At 37.1% G+C, this 13564-nt stretch overlaps 1 protein-coding gene across 2 annotated transcripts in view; it reads right to left on the bottom strand.

Annotated features, from left to right (window-relative positions):
* Positions 1-13564, bottom strand: part of RNGTT (RNA guanylyltransferase and 5'-phosphatase) — a gene marked incomplete at both ends in the record, with an annotated part of 198604 nt that overhangs the window by 162007 nt on the left and 23033 nt on the right. For both annotated transcript variants that reach the window (XM_082481115.1, XM_082481116.1), the window contains 3 exons: positions 2465-2566; positions 3393-3502; positions 10933-11182. In XM_082481115.1, coding sequence (XP_082337241.1) covers positions 2465-2566; positions 3393-3502; positions 10933-11182 — 462 coding nt within the window. The remainder of the gene's footprint in view (positions 1-2464; positions 2567-3392; positions 3503-10932; positions 11183-13564) is intronic.

The raw sequence follows: 13564 nt of genomic DNA, 5'->3' as shown, positions 1-13564 counted from the left end.
TAAATGAGCATAACAGTCCTCCTCTTACAACATGAGCATTCATTGTAATTGCACTTTTTCTGATCAAGTCACAGCAGGTTAAAAATGCATTAATTCGCTCTAAGTGAACAAAACCTAAAGGCATTGCACTTAGTGCAGATTACAGTTGCTTAAATACTACTGTATGTAAAGAACATATTTTAGAAATAAAAATCAAGCTATTGAAATTAATGAGATGTGTCACACGATTAAATTCCTTCTGTTACTAAGGCGCTACTGACCATGATGTAAGAAATTACATTAGTAATTACCAAAGATAGCACCCACAACAAAAAGGAAGATTGTGATCTGAATGCTATGAGTAGCATAGGCTAAAACCTTTTCCATTAAATTCAAGAATCCAAGATACTGGTTTTAAAACCAGAAATAATGAAGAAAAATAGGAGGTGAGAGTATCAATCCCCACTGATGATGATTTCAAAACCTCAGGAAAATGCTTGTAATTTAACAAATTTAACAAGCTATTAAAAATATTCAGTTATTCCATCCTATGAAAATAAGTATGATTTTGGAGCTTTGGAATTTTACTCAAGAAAGAGTAATTTGTATGAAGAGCCACAGTGCCTCTTTGCAAGAGTACGAGGAAATGGGGTACCTAACATTTTGGGTTTTATTTCAATGTGAATAGCAAATACTTTCTATACCTCATCCAAGCTGCTGTGTGACATGGCTTTTTCAGATGAGACAAAGCAATGAAAGGATATGCGATGATACTAGATGCACATGTTTAGACAACTGAGTTTCATGCAGTTGAGACCCATCTATAACCATTTATAATCAGAGAAATAAGTGTCCTGCCTTTCTGTATTTGATGACATATAGCATTTCTAAGTAGGAGAAAGACCAACATGAGAAATGTTAACATGGAGAAATTAAGTACAAGGACACATTTCAAATCAGAAATAACAATGGGACCAGTACTATATAACATCTTTGTTGGTGACATGGACAGTGAGATTGAGTACACCCTCAGCAAGTTTGCCAGTGACACCAACCTGTGTGGTGCAGTGAACATGGTGGAAGGAAGGGATGTCATCCAGAGGGACCTGGACAGGCTCGAGAGGTGGGCCTGTGTAAACCTCATGAAGTTCAACAAGACCAAGTGCAAGGTCCTGCACCTTGCACAAACACAGGCTGGGCGGAGGATGGATTGAGAACAGCCCTGAGGAGAAGGACTTGGGGGACTTGGTTGATGAGAAGCTCAACATGAGCTGGCAATTCATGCTTGCAGCCCAGAAATCCATGGGCTGCATCAAAAGTAGTATGGCCAGCAGGTCAAGGGAGGCGATTCTGCCCCTCTACTCTGCTCTGGTGAAACCCCACCTGGAGTACTGTGTTCAGCTTTGGAGTACTCGGCACAGGAAGGACATGGACCTGTTGAGAGTGGGTCCAGAGTAGGATCACGAAAATGATCAGAGGGCTGGAGCACCTCTCCTATGAAGACAGGCTGAGAGAGTTGGGGTTGTTCAGCCTGGAGAAGAGAAGGCTCTGGGAAGACCTTATAGAAGCCTTCCAGTATCTCAAGGGTGCCTACAAGAAAGCCGGAGGGGGACTTTTTACAAGGGCCTGTAGTGATAGGATGAGGGGTAATGGCTTCAAACTGGAAGATGGTAGATTTAGATTAGATATCAGGAAGAAATTGTTTACTGTGAGAGTGGTGAGACACTGGAACAGGTTGCCCAGGGAAGCTGTGGAGGCCCCATCCCTGGAAGTGTTCAAGGCCAGGTTGGATGGGGCTTTCAGCAACCTGGTCTAGTGGGAGGTGTCCCTGCTCATGGCAGGGGGGCTGGAACTAGATGATCTTTAAGGTCCCTTCCAACTCTAACCATTCGATGATTCTACGAACACTGAAGAAGTTCAACACGCCAATCCAATCAGGTTATGTAATCAGTCTGTTGTGAAAAAAAAAAAAGGCCACTCTTACAATGAATGCAAGACAAATGGCTAGGGAAAATGAAACTATTGACACTCTGGCTGACCAGAACTGCAAGTTTGAACAAAGGCTCACACTATGAAGAAAAAAAACAAACTATGAAGTTTCTAATACTAGTCAGCTTCTGAAGGTTCAACTAGAAGTTTTAATTTAGCTTTTATAAACAAATTTTTTAGCTTAAAAAACTCCTACTGTTATCTAAGATTATTCTAAGACCTTGGTGGCAAGTCTTGGCTGACAGACAGGCAAGGGTCATGGAGAAGAATAAAAGTACGTACAACAATCAGTCTGCTGAACAGCTGCTAAAAAGAAACTTGACCACAAACTTCAGCAAAAGTTGGGTACCAAGACAGAAAACAAATTATCTCTGGAGTCAATTTTTTTTGTTAGAATGTGCTTTGTCCTTTGTACAAGTGAATTCACTTTTGTCAGAAAATACAAACCATCTACCCAATTTACTCAGTGTTTCTTTTTCATTTAAAATGAACTTACCGAGTGCCGTCTGCTTTCCAGCTAACTTTGTACGGCTTCTGCTCCAAAAATTTAATATTTTGCTTGTCCATGGAAACAGGCTGTGCTCCAGGGAATCCAGATCTAAAAAAAAAAAAAAAAAACACCAAACAAAAAACAAACCATGTTTATTAATGTTCTGCACTAAATAGTCACACAAGGCAATACATTTTTTACATTAGACTGAAGTCACACCTTGTTCCAGACTTGCTGCAAGGTTGAGTTAGAACACCTTCTCCAATAAGGTATTTTGTAAGAGGAACCAAATGCCTACCCAATAAGAACAAAGGTATTTGTTTATGACAAAACACTAAATTATGTAGAACTTCAAAGTTTTAAGTCTGGTGGAAGAGATATTTGAATTCAAAACTACAAGCACTAGAAGAACTATAAGCATCAGCAAGTTAGGAAGCACGGTGAGTAGCTTTGGAAAGGAGGACTTCAGAATCTCAGACATTAAAACCAACATTGTCATTAACATTCGACAGAAATCCAAGTTGGCTACAAAAATGAGTATTATACCTCAAGACTAAAGGGTTATAGCAGCTGCATAAATAAGTATACTGCTTGAGCAAGCACTGTATTTTAAACAAATACCTGGACTAGACTATGTCTGGAATGTGCACAGCAACAATTCATCTGAAAAGATTTTGTTATCTCAATGAAAAAGCAGTTCCAGAATCTTGTTTTATAGTATCAACAGTTGATCATTCCATTTCATAGTACAATGCCAGACTTTCATCTGTTTCACTGTTGAGTGTTTTTGAGGCTTGCTTTTTGTTTTTAACAATCCCTTCAAAAATAGTCACCTTTTTTTGTTTTTACAATGAGCTGTTTCCGTTTGCAAAACTAGAAATGTAACATTTATTTCTAGACAGTATAAATAAACAAATTCTAAATGTCCTCATACCCTTCCCATCCACAGAACTGCTGACATTTTTGCTGTATTCCTCCTAACTTTGGTTGTGTTGTCACCTGGGTCACACATTTAACTGTTATTCCTTCCAAGAAAATTGCACCCTAAATAAATAAAAAAAAATACAAAATTTAGTATTTAAGCCTTCATAAAAGCAGACCAAAACATGTTCATACAAGATTAAAGCTGTTTTACAACACTTGACCTTCACAAGCAGTACCAGTTTAAATACTCCTTAAAGATTCTCCCCCAAACACCAAGATATATCAGCTGAGCTTTGCCAGTAAACTCACTGGTGAGACATATTATGAACCTAGGAACTGAAATGAGTTATTTATAGGGGAAAAAAATTATAATTAAAAAATTATAAAAATTAAAGGAGGTAAATGGTAAAAGATAGGCACTGTTTAGCTAGTACTCTCAAGAAAGCTCCCACATCAAGCTACAGCATCAGTCTGACTCATTTTTCATTTGTAAATAAAATGCTTTTATTTAAAAAGAAAGTACGCTAGTATCAAGTATTTAATAGTAAATTGGCCACATATGGAATTTGCAGAGATCAAATTAATCTTCCTTAGTACGCAATATATTATATAATAATAAGGTAGCATAAGACATTTATTTGGATGATTATATGAACCTAAACAGTATTGTAAGTCTGGAGCACATCAGTGCACACTAAAGGTCACAAAAACGGTTCTGGAAGCAGCATTTGTGACATCACTTTTAAGTGTGTCAAAAAGTATGGCCTCAAAATAAACAAACTGGAAACTAAGGACAAAATTGACCTATGAAACATTAAAAAAAAATCTTTAAATACATAAATAGCATTTCTAGACCAACAATTCCGTGCTTTCCTTGATTCATGGAAATAAAAGCTGCTCACTGACAGCAGAGATAAACATATGTAGCTTGGTAATTAGTGAACTACAGTCACTGGTAAACATCTTTAGATACAAGGTTTTGGGTGTTGGGTTTTTTTTAAAAAAAAAAAATTAAAATCTCAGCAGATGAAAACATTAAGTCTTATTTTTCTCCCTCCAAACCTTTGAGATGCATGCTTTCAGTTAAATATGTTAATTTTATCAGACCTCGATGGTAATTCCAGTACAGGAAGTTCAATTACATGGATTTCACCTCCACATGGGATGAGTGATCTACCACGTTCCATGTCTCAAAAGTTAAACTTACACTGTAGGGAAAACAATTTCAGGAATGAAGGCACTTATGCAGCAGCAGCTGACCTAGGACAAACTTCTTAATAAAAGAGAAAACTTAAACAGCTGGTTTGTAACAAAATATTTGTGTAAAAATTTACTTGCATAATTTCAATCTCAATCTAATCCAGGTTACTAAAGTAGAGGTGCTATCCTGGATGCCACAGAAAAACCTAAGTAGAGATTAATAAAAGTATACTGAAAATAGAACTACAAAATAACTTCCATATTCCAGAAAAAGTTTAATGCCAAGTGGAATCAAAACAAATTCTGCACAACAGAACCCAATAAAGCCACCAGGTCTACAAAGCTACATAATTAAAGACTTCTACAGGAATTCCAAATCGGCCAGACTTATTTCAACAGCATCTCAAATAAATTATCTGTGCAGACTAAGAAGATCAAAGCATGAAGCTTCCACCTGTTGAGCTATGAATCCTGCAAATGAAGATACAAGTATTTCGTGTCTGTTCTCTAAAGTGCTTGAAACTTGCCTTAACAAATCTAGCTGCATACAACTGATGAAAGGAGCCTTTTTGCTCCCTTCCCTTTCCACACACCATGATACTCATCTGTTCTACTCTTCAGCAAGTCTAGGAAGTAAGTTGGCAAAAATAACGTCATAAATTAGTAATTTTCTGCCAAAGTAGCATTCTAAACTAGCTCACTATAGGATGAGTCAGCACTAGTGCCAGCACAAGGGAAGCAGAAGGAACACAAGGACTGCAGGGAAAGCAGGACCACGGTTTTCAGTACAGCCTGCATTTAGTTAAGATTGGCTTAGCTGCATCACCAAATCATACTCTGAGAACAGAACATCCTAAAGAAATAAGCTAGTTTATAACCTTAATTACCTCAAGCTCCACAGACTTCCAGTGCGTCACTTGTCCCATATTGTTTATGTGGGCACCAGCAGGTGCAACAGCACACAGGTGAACGCGCAAGGGAGACAGACAGCTACACATGCCTGGCCAGTATCTTCTCTGAATTCCAAGTAAGTGGTTAAGAGCACCACAAAATAAAGGAAGATGGTTGTGCCTTCCTTCTCAGAATAATGGCAGATTGCGACAGCATCACAACTTGCTAAGATTAAAGCAAAAGACAGGCAACAGGAAAGATTTTCCAGAAAAGAAAAAGTCAGAAACACAGAACTGGTGCCTGCCATTTGAAAGTGTGTCTTGAAGATTATCTGATTAAGAGAGTTATTCACATACAGAACTGTTTTTGGAGCCACTAATGTCAGAGCATATAGTACTGTCAAGTTTCCCTACAAACCAAAATCATCTGCATGGTGCTTTCACGCTTGATATAATTTTAAGCAATTTAGAAAATTCTCCATATGGTAAGAAAGGTAAAAATTTCGAATGAGTTATTCAAAATTACAAAACGTTAACTTCTCGTTACATAGAAATTATGCATCCTGATTTGGTGCTAGTAACTTTGCTTTGTTCATTACTTTATTGTAACAGCTTTTAATTGTTTATTGATTCTAAACACCTGACCAAACACAACAGGTTCTCTTGCACAGGCAGCATGTGCTTGATGTACATAATTACATACATACATATATGTGATTATGTTGGGGGGGTAGGGGGACGACACAATTTTGAAAGAATTAAGAAAACAAGTACATCTTGTAATTTGACAAACAAGCCAAGCTTTTGTGTTTTCATACAGGCTTCTCCATTCCCCTGATTAGGCACCTTGTAATCCCTCTCTGTAGTGCTGTCAAGTTGAAAGAAGTAGAGGACTGAGAAGAGCCAGGAACAAAGTCAAGTCCTGAGAACATAGGATGAAGAGGACGTTGTACAAACAGTAAAGGCAGAGAATATTTCACTTGATTACCACAACCTAAGAATATAATCAACTCAGTTATCCAGCAACTTCAATCAGTATGCTAATTTAAGAAGTGCAATAGCCATACACACACCAGAAGAGGCTTTCACAGAATAAGGTCGGACCTCAGGTATACTCACTAGCTAAGGCACAGTGCTACGAAAACAAGGTGAGTCACTTGCATATCCGTGCTTGGCTAACTCGGTGCTCCAGGTTTCATGAGGACATTTCCTTGGATAAGGTGCCAACATCAAGCCAGATCCACGCAGTTTCTGCACCTTTGTTGAGCTAACAACCTCCCGTGGAAACAGGATACTGGACAACACAATGCAGGGATGCCAGAGCACTCAGCTCAGCAGGAGTCCTTCAGGTCCTCAGCAGTGCTACTAAGCCAAGAGTTGTAAGCCCTAATGGATGCAAGGTAACTACATGCACTTAGTACCCACACTCTGCACAACTTTCACACCATCTGTACTCATCAAGCTCTCCTCACCATACCCCTCCACCCATCATTTCAGCTGAAGAAAAAGTGGCAATGTATATCATCTTGTGTTGGTTCAGATACTAAACACCATCTGGAGGAGTGGCTGGGTGGAAATAACCTCAGCCACACACCTCCCTGACCCTAGTGGCTATCACCAGGCCTGGGTGATAGCCACCCTCAGCTACTCAAGATTGACCGAGTGCCAATGTGCCTTCCAGAGGACAAGAAACATTCCAAAACATATCAAGCAGAGAGAGAGTCTGCATCTTCTAAGAGAGGAAGAGAGAGTCAGGGAGTTACACTGATCAGCTTAGATTTAATACCTAGAAATACAGGATCAAATCACAAGAACTGCCTCTAGGCAATTACAAGCAAAAAAAGATGCAACAAAGCATACTGACTGACACTCAGTAACAGTGGTGTTCAATTAATCATTTGGTTTGGTGGTGAAACAGCCTTCATAGAATTGGGAGAAGCAGGAAATATCAAATCTTTTGATACTGACTTTTGTCTTGCCTTGTCTTTTGTTTGCTTGTCTGGTTCTCATAGAGGAACACAAAAAACACAGGGTAGATGTAACTTCTATAAAAGAGAAAAGCAACCTGTTTCAAAACTAGGTTCAGAGGAGTTAGTGTTTCACTAACAAAATGGAAGAATATATTGAGGAGGATCTGTGAAGTCTGGTTTAGGTATAAGAGAATTAGTTTATTTTCTCTAAATTTCCTCATAGCATATTCTTATTTTTGTGACAACTATGAATTTAGTAACAGGGATACAGACTGTGATGGTAGCTAAGAATTCAAGTTATCCTTAATTTTAAGAATGGGCTGGAAAAAGCACTGTGCAATTCAGTATAACCAAAGTTCTACTCTTAATAAGGAATAAGCAATTATACAAACACACACTGGTAGATAATCAGAGAAAAATGATAGGAAGGCAGTAAGATACCAAAAGCCGAATTAGTATTATTCTGTCCTGTAAAAGGCAATTATATTGAGATACATAAACAGAGGTATTAGCCTTAAGACATCTGAAATTAATTCCTCCCTATTAACTACTAGGATGGTCTCAACTAGAGGACTGAATTCAATTATGGGCACCACAGTCTCAGAAAAACATGGGTCAACGTGACAGAATACAAAGAATGACAAGAATGATCAGAAGTATAAAAAAATATGGACTATAGGGAAAACGTGAACAAATTGGCATTTAACGTGGAAAAGGAGAAGGCTGAAAGGAAATGACACCAGTATTCAAGTACACAAAACGCTGCTGCAAAATCAGAAAATAGTATTTTTCCCATATCCATCAAGAGACAACCATGGGCAGAATAATAAATAAAGGGGTTAAACTTTGGGGGAAAGAAAAAGTAGGTTAGACAGAGAAAACCAAAATCACTAATAGCTATAATCAAAGTACTCTGATAGTTAAATAATAACTTTTCTCGCTATGTCAACCATGAGGTTTAGTGGTTTCCCTCTGTCAGGCAGATGACCACAAGACACACACACTCAAAATCATGAAGAAAATCGTTAACAGCTACCATCTCTTCCAGATTGTTTGAGATGTAACCACCGATTTTAGAAGCACTACATATTACACCCTGTACTGCCTGTGAAATACGCAGCTTACATCGGACTAGAACAGATGGCACTCCTTAATAAACCGTAAAAGATCCAGTTGACCCATGAGAAGTTTGAAGGTTCTGACTCAGAATTATAACTTTTTGTCCTATTTGCAAAATCAAGTATTTTTTTCCTGAAGAATTTTTTTTCCTGAAGTGAGATTCTAAGCGTCAGCTAATAATGTGCTTTGATGCTACAATCATGATGGCACGCACTGACAAAACGCGTTTGGATTTCCTGCGTAGCATCCAAGGCTGTGGCATCCAAGGCTGTAGCAAACAGACTTGCTGTTTCATGTCAACTACACTCACGTGATAACAAAGGAAACTGTAATGGCATTACACTCTAACTGTTCCCACAGTTTCTGTAGCGTAGAAAAGAAAGGCTGTCAAGACTTTTTGACATTAAAATATGGAAGTTTTAGTGAAAGATGTTGCAGTGAAGTTTCTCACGTCCATGAGAGAATTTCTGAAATGAACAACATGCTAACTTCACTGTGCAGGCTAGCTGGGCAGTTGCTTCTGATTATGCATCGTTCTAGCAAGATGCCCGGGAGATGTTTCCTCCTCTACCCCTAAGCTTTTCTTCTATCCCAACAAAGATTTGGGTCAAATGAAAACATTTCAGAGCACCTCTATCGCACCAGCCACCTCTAGTTTGACACTGTCTACCCCTAGGTTTTTAGAAGATGAGTCATATTAGAATGCCGAAAACATCTGCTGCAGGAAATCAGCTGTAATGCTGAAAATTTAGTCCTTCAGACAGTAAATTAAGAAAATCTGAGGAAGAGGTATTTACCTGATAATCATTCCCCCTGTAGATCGCATATTTACAAGGAATCACACACAGATTGTATCCATCTCTACTCAGTTAAGAAGCAGTCCAATCTGTCAGCCAAGAACCATGGTAAAGAATTCTCCCCGTTCCTCCTCTTCATGTCAAAGAATGATCCTCCAGAGCTGCAAAACTGAATTATACGAATATGCATATTAACTAGATGATTATTTCTTTCATAAATTATCTAACATAATTAATTTTTAGTTATTAATATGCTTATTCGTATAATTTAGCTTCCAGCTTTCAAAAAACTATGTTGGCAGTTAAGAAAAAGACTGGGAAGCCAGTATCATGATTCCTGTTAAACAGACCAGTTCAGTTTTATACTTGCTGAAAAAAGGCCAACATTGGACCTCACCATCACACCTCATTTGCTAATGCATCAAAAGGCAAGTTAAAAAAAAAAAAAAAAAAAAAAAAAACAGTTTTGAGGTACCGTCCCAAAGAAATTTTTTTAGATATCAATGTTTTAATGCAAGGCTAACAGAGGTAGCAGCCATATCCCTGAACATATTTCTACTACGGATTTTTACAGTGTAGAGAATTTTTTATTTCAGCTGATGGATTATTTTAAAGTTTTCAGGGTTTATCTTGCTTCTTCGTATTCCTTTCAGGCTAATTTCTTCCATACTTCACCTGTAAACCATGGTGAACAGCTGCAATAACAACAAAATGCGTTTTCGCAGCATATTTCATATGAGGATTTCCAAGTGTTTGCAAACAAACACATCTCAGGACACAAGTAAAATAATTCAGTATTATGCAAAAAGAACAGAATCTATTTTTGCACTCAACAATATTATCCCTTATTTTATCTGGTAATAAAAAAAGAGTTTGGAATTTGGAGAAAACTGAGCCATTACTCTTCAGACAATACAAGTATATTCTTTGTACTTGAGTATTAGTTCCATACTAGAGTAACTAGAGTAACTTATTTCATCAGAATTAAGAAGATTTATGTCAAATTAATCAGAGTAAGTGCTCAGCCATATTTCTTATCATTACCCAGTTTAAACAGCTTTGAACAAAATTTAATTTCACAGCTGCCTTGAGGATTTTTAAGCTCATCTTACTTTTTGCTAATCCAATTCTCGATCTTTCAAAATTTTCACCAAAACGAACACTGAATTCAAAAAACACCAAATTTCATCCACATGGCTACAAAACCAAATAAAAACTGTTTACACACCTCCTCCATAACATTTCCCCCCCTAAAGAAAAATTAAAAAGCGCTTTACTATCTCAATTCAACCTTAAGAAAAAAAATAATGTTATATTAGAAAAATTTTAAGTCATTGTTACAACTGCAACAGTTGAGGTGTTGAACATTAAAGTTCCAGGTTCATATAGGAAACACAAGAATTTGCAATGTATCTACCTGTTTTTACCGGTTCAAGACAACACTCATTTGCGAGAGCACTGACACTCATATTGTGTATTACATAGTCTTATGTATATATTATGTAGTAACTGATAAATATGAGTTTATGAAATTAAGTTTAAAATTAGAATATAAAGTTCTTAATCAAAAATACCAGTTTTAGACGTTCTTTTCTCCTCTTGCCAAAGGAAGAGCTTGAAGATCCAGGTTCTGATTCTTGGCCTCCTGTTTTACCATTATCATCCTCTTCCTCCTCATCTTCATCAAAGCACCATTCTGGTAGCTCAGGCGGTGACGGTGCATCATCTTCATCTCCATAACGACGAAATAATTCCTTCAAATAGTCACCTTTATAAATACCTGGTGGTCTAGCCTGAGCAAAAGTAGCCACAGCAGCCTCAATACTGTCAAATAAAAATTGAAGATTACTCTGGATGCTTAATTTACATGTTTTAGTCATGTTATGCCTTAACAAATATAAGATTTATTGGGACTAAACATTTTTTAAAAATTCCAAACTGGTAGTTGCAAAAACATTCATCATATTTGAAGCATCATGCCTTGGCAACAGTTGCTCTTGCACAAGATTCTGCATAATTATGTAGGCATTGCATATGTTCTCAGAAGTAACTGTAGTTTGTACTGCTTCGTCTCCTTATTGTAGCTAATAGCGGTCTGCTGGTCACCTAGGTAAAATTTTTATTATTGCTATAGAAAAGGAATAGGTGACATGCAGGTAAGTACTTAAAGACTGAACGAAGACAAAATAGACCAAAGAAAAGGATTAACATACTTAATGAAGAAGTGTTGAAATTCAATTATGACTACATTTTTCCGCCCAGGAATTATCTTTCCTTTCGCTAGAGGTTTTGCCATCACACTGAGTAAAAGCGTCCCAGTCTTTTGGAATTACTTCTCTTTCTCGAAGTTTCTCATGAAAAAATGTAATTCAGAAGCCTTTCAGTATGCAGCTAACACTTAATTTAAAGTGCTTTAATAAACTGGAGGCTGGATCACAAAAAAATTAGAAACCAAAACTAACAGTCACGCACCTTTACTAGCCCACTGGAAAGCACTGCAAACTATACAACAGCAAGCACAGCACAAGGGTTTTATTGTTGCTATTTTCACAGATCCTATGAAAATGTTTAACAGAAAGCACTGGACATAGTTCTGTCTTAAATTTATCATGGCATAGAGTAGTAATGCTCCACAGATCAACTTTTAGAAATCTTGCTAAATAAAAGAGAAATCACAAAAGGTACATGTCCCCATAAGGCTTCTGGACAAGCACACATCTTAAAGCTGGAACAAAAGTACATATTACATGCTGTGAAAAGGGTTGGTTTTTTTTTCCAGATAAGAAAATAGCCTGCCACTGGAACACGGAAAACATACAGCTAAAATAGAAAAAATAACTTAAATACAAAAGGCATTTTTGTCTGCTCTGAACAGTATGGGAAGAAGCCTGAAAACTTTATGAGGCAAATTTCCCAGAATAGACAGAAACATTGCCTAAGAGCCAGTAAGTTTGGTTCTCTCCTCCGGTCTTTGGTAACAGTAGAAAACAAAACATTTTCAGCAGTGAGATTATCAGTTGGTTGGTCATCAGAAACGACAGTTTAGGAATCTGAGTTATGTAGAAGGATCTTTCTTCCTCTTTCTAAGACTCCTAATTTCTTCCTCACAAGACATTTTTCATTTTGGTATATTTTCTAAATTGTTTCACATCTTCCGTAATCAGTGCCATTGAAAGGCCAAAACAAAGTAAAAGGGATGGGGCCTGAAAGATGCTCAAATTTGTCTCTGATAATATTAGAAGAACTCTATATTATTCTGGAATAGATGGCAATAAAAGCCAAAAGAGGCAGCACAGATTTCAAGTACAGAAACCTAGCTGAAAGAAAACATATTTTGAAAGTTCTAGAAACATAACAGTCTCTGGGAAAAATGTGAAAAAGAGAATCAAGTAAGGCTGCTGATCAGCAACTGGAGAGTTTTCAATCTGGATGACTTTTCTTTAACTATAAAGTGTATCTCAATATTCACAATACATCAGCAGCACTCCTATATCATATGCTTAAGGAATGAATATGGATGGATTTTTCCACCAGGAAAATCTTATTTCCTCATCAGCAATAACAGTGCCTTATTTTAAAGAATGATACAGAAAATTTGATTTATCTTGATACAATGCTTAGCACTAACTACCACCTTGGCAAAATACATTCTTTTGATGTAGACGTTTTTGCCTACCAGGTGATATCTGGGTGTTCTGTTAAAATAATCTGACAGAGATGAAGAAAATTGATACAATTAACTACTTGAATAAAAAAAAAAAAAAGGACATGGCTGTTAAGTTTTAAGGCTTTTCCGACAGAGGTTTGAAAATAAAGACAGGCTGCATAGAAGCAGAAGTTTCAAATAGATTCAAGTGCGTTTCCTATTCAGAACAAAGGACTAATTCCAAGTCTAATTATTGCATGCTGCTTTTAAATTGTTAGATTAATAGCATACAAATTTGCTACTTCATAGGAACAACTAGAATCATACTATAAAGATATCTGTACCTGTGTTTACTTCCTCTACTCAGCTAAGATTCTGTCAAGATTCAGCCACCCACTACTGATGGTGTTCTGCCTCCATTACTCCAATGTCTTTATTTCAAGTTTACTAACAGACAACAATGATCTAGTTCTTTGTAAATAGCTTGCACACACATGCTAAGCACCATATAAACTGTACGTCCACTCATAAGAAAATGCAGCAACAGGAGTAGAATTTTT

The sequence above is a fragment of the Vanellus vanellus genome (assembly GCF_965231255.1).
Source record: "Vanellus vanellus genome assembly, chromosome: 3".
In the NCBI taxonomy this organism is placed as follows: domain Eukaryota; kingdom Metazoa; phylum Chordata; class Aves; order Charadriiformes; family Charadriidae; genus Vanellus; species Vanellus vanellus.
The sequence above is the reverse complement of the archived record's forward strand: the minus strand, read 5'-3'. Positions and strand labels throughout refer to the sequence as shown.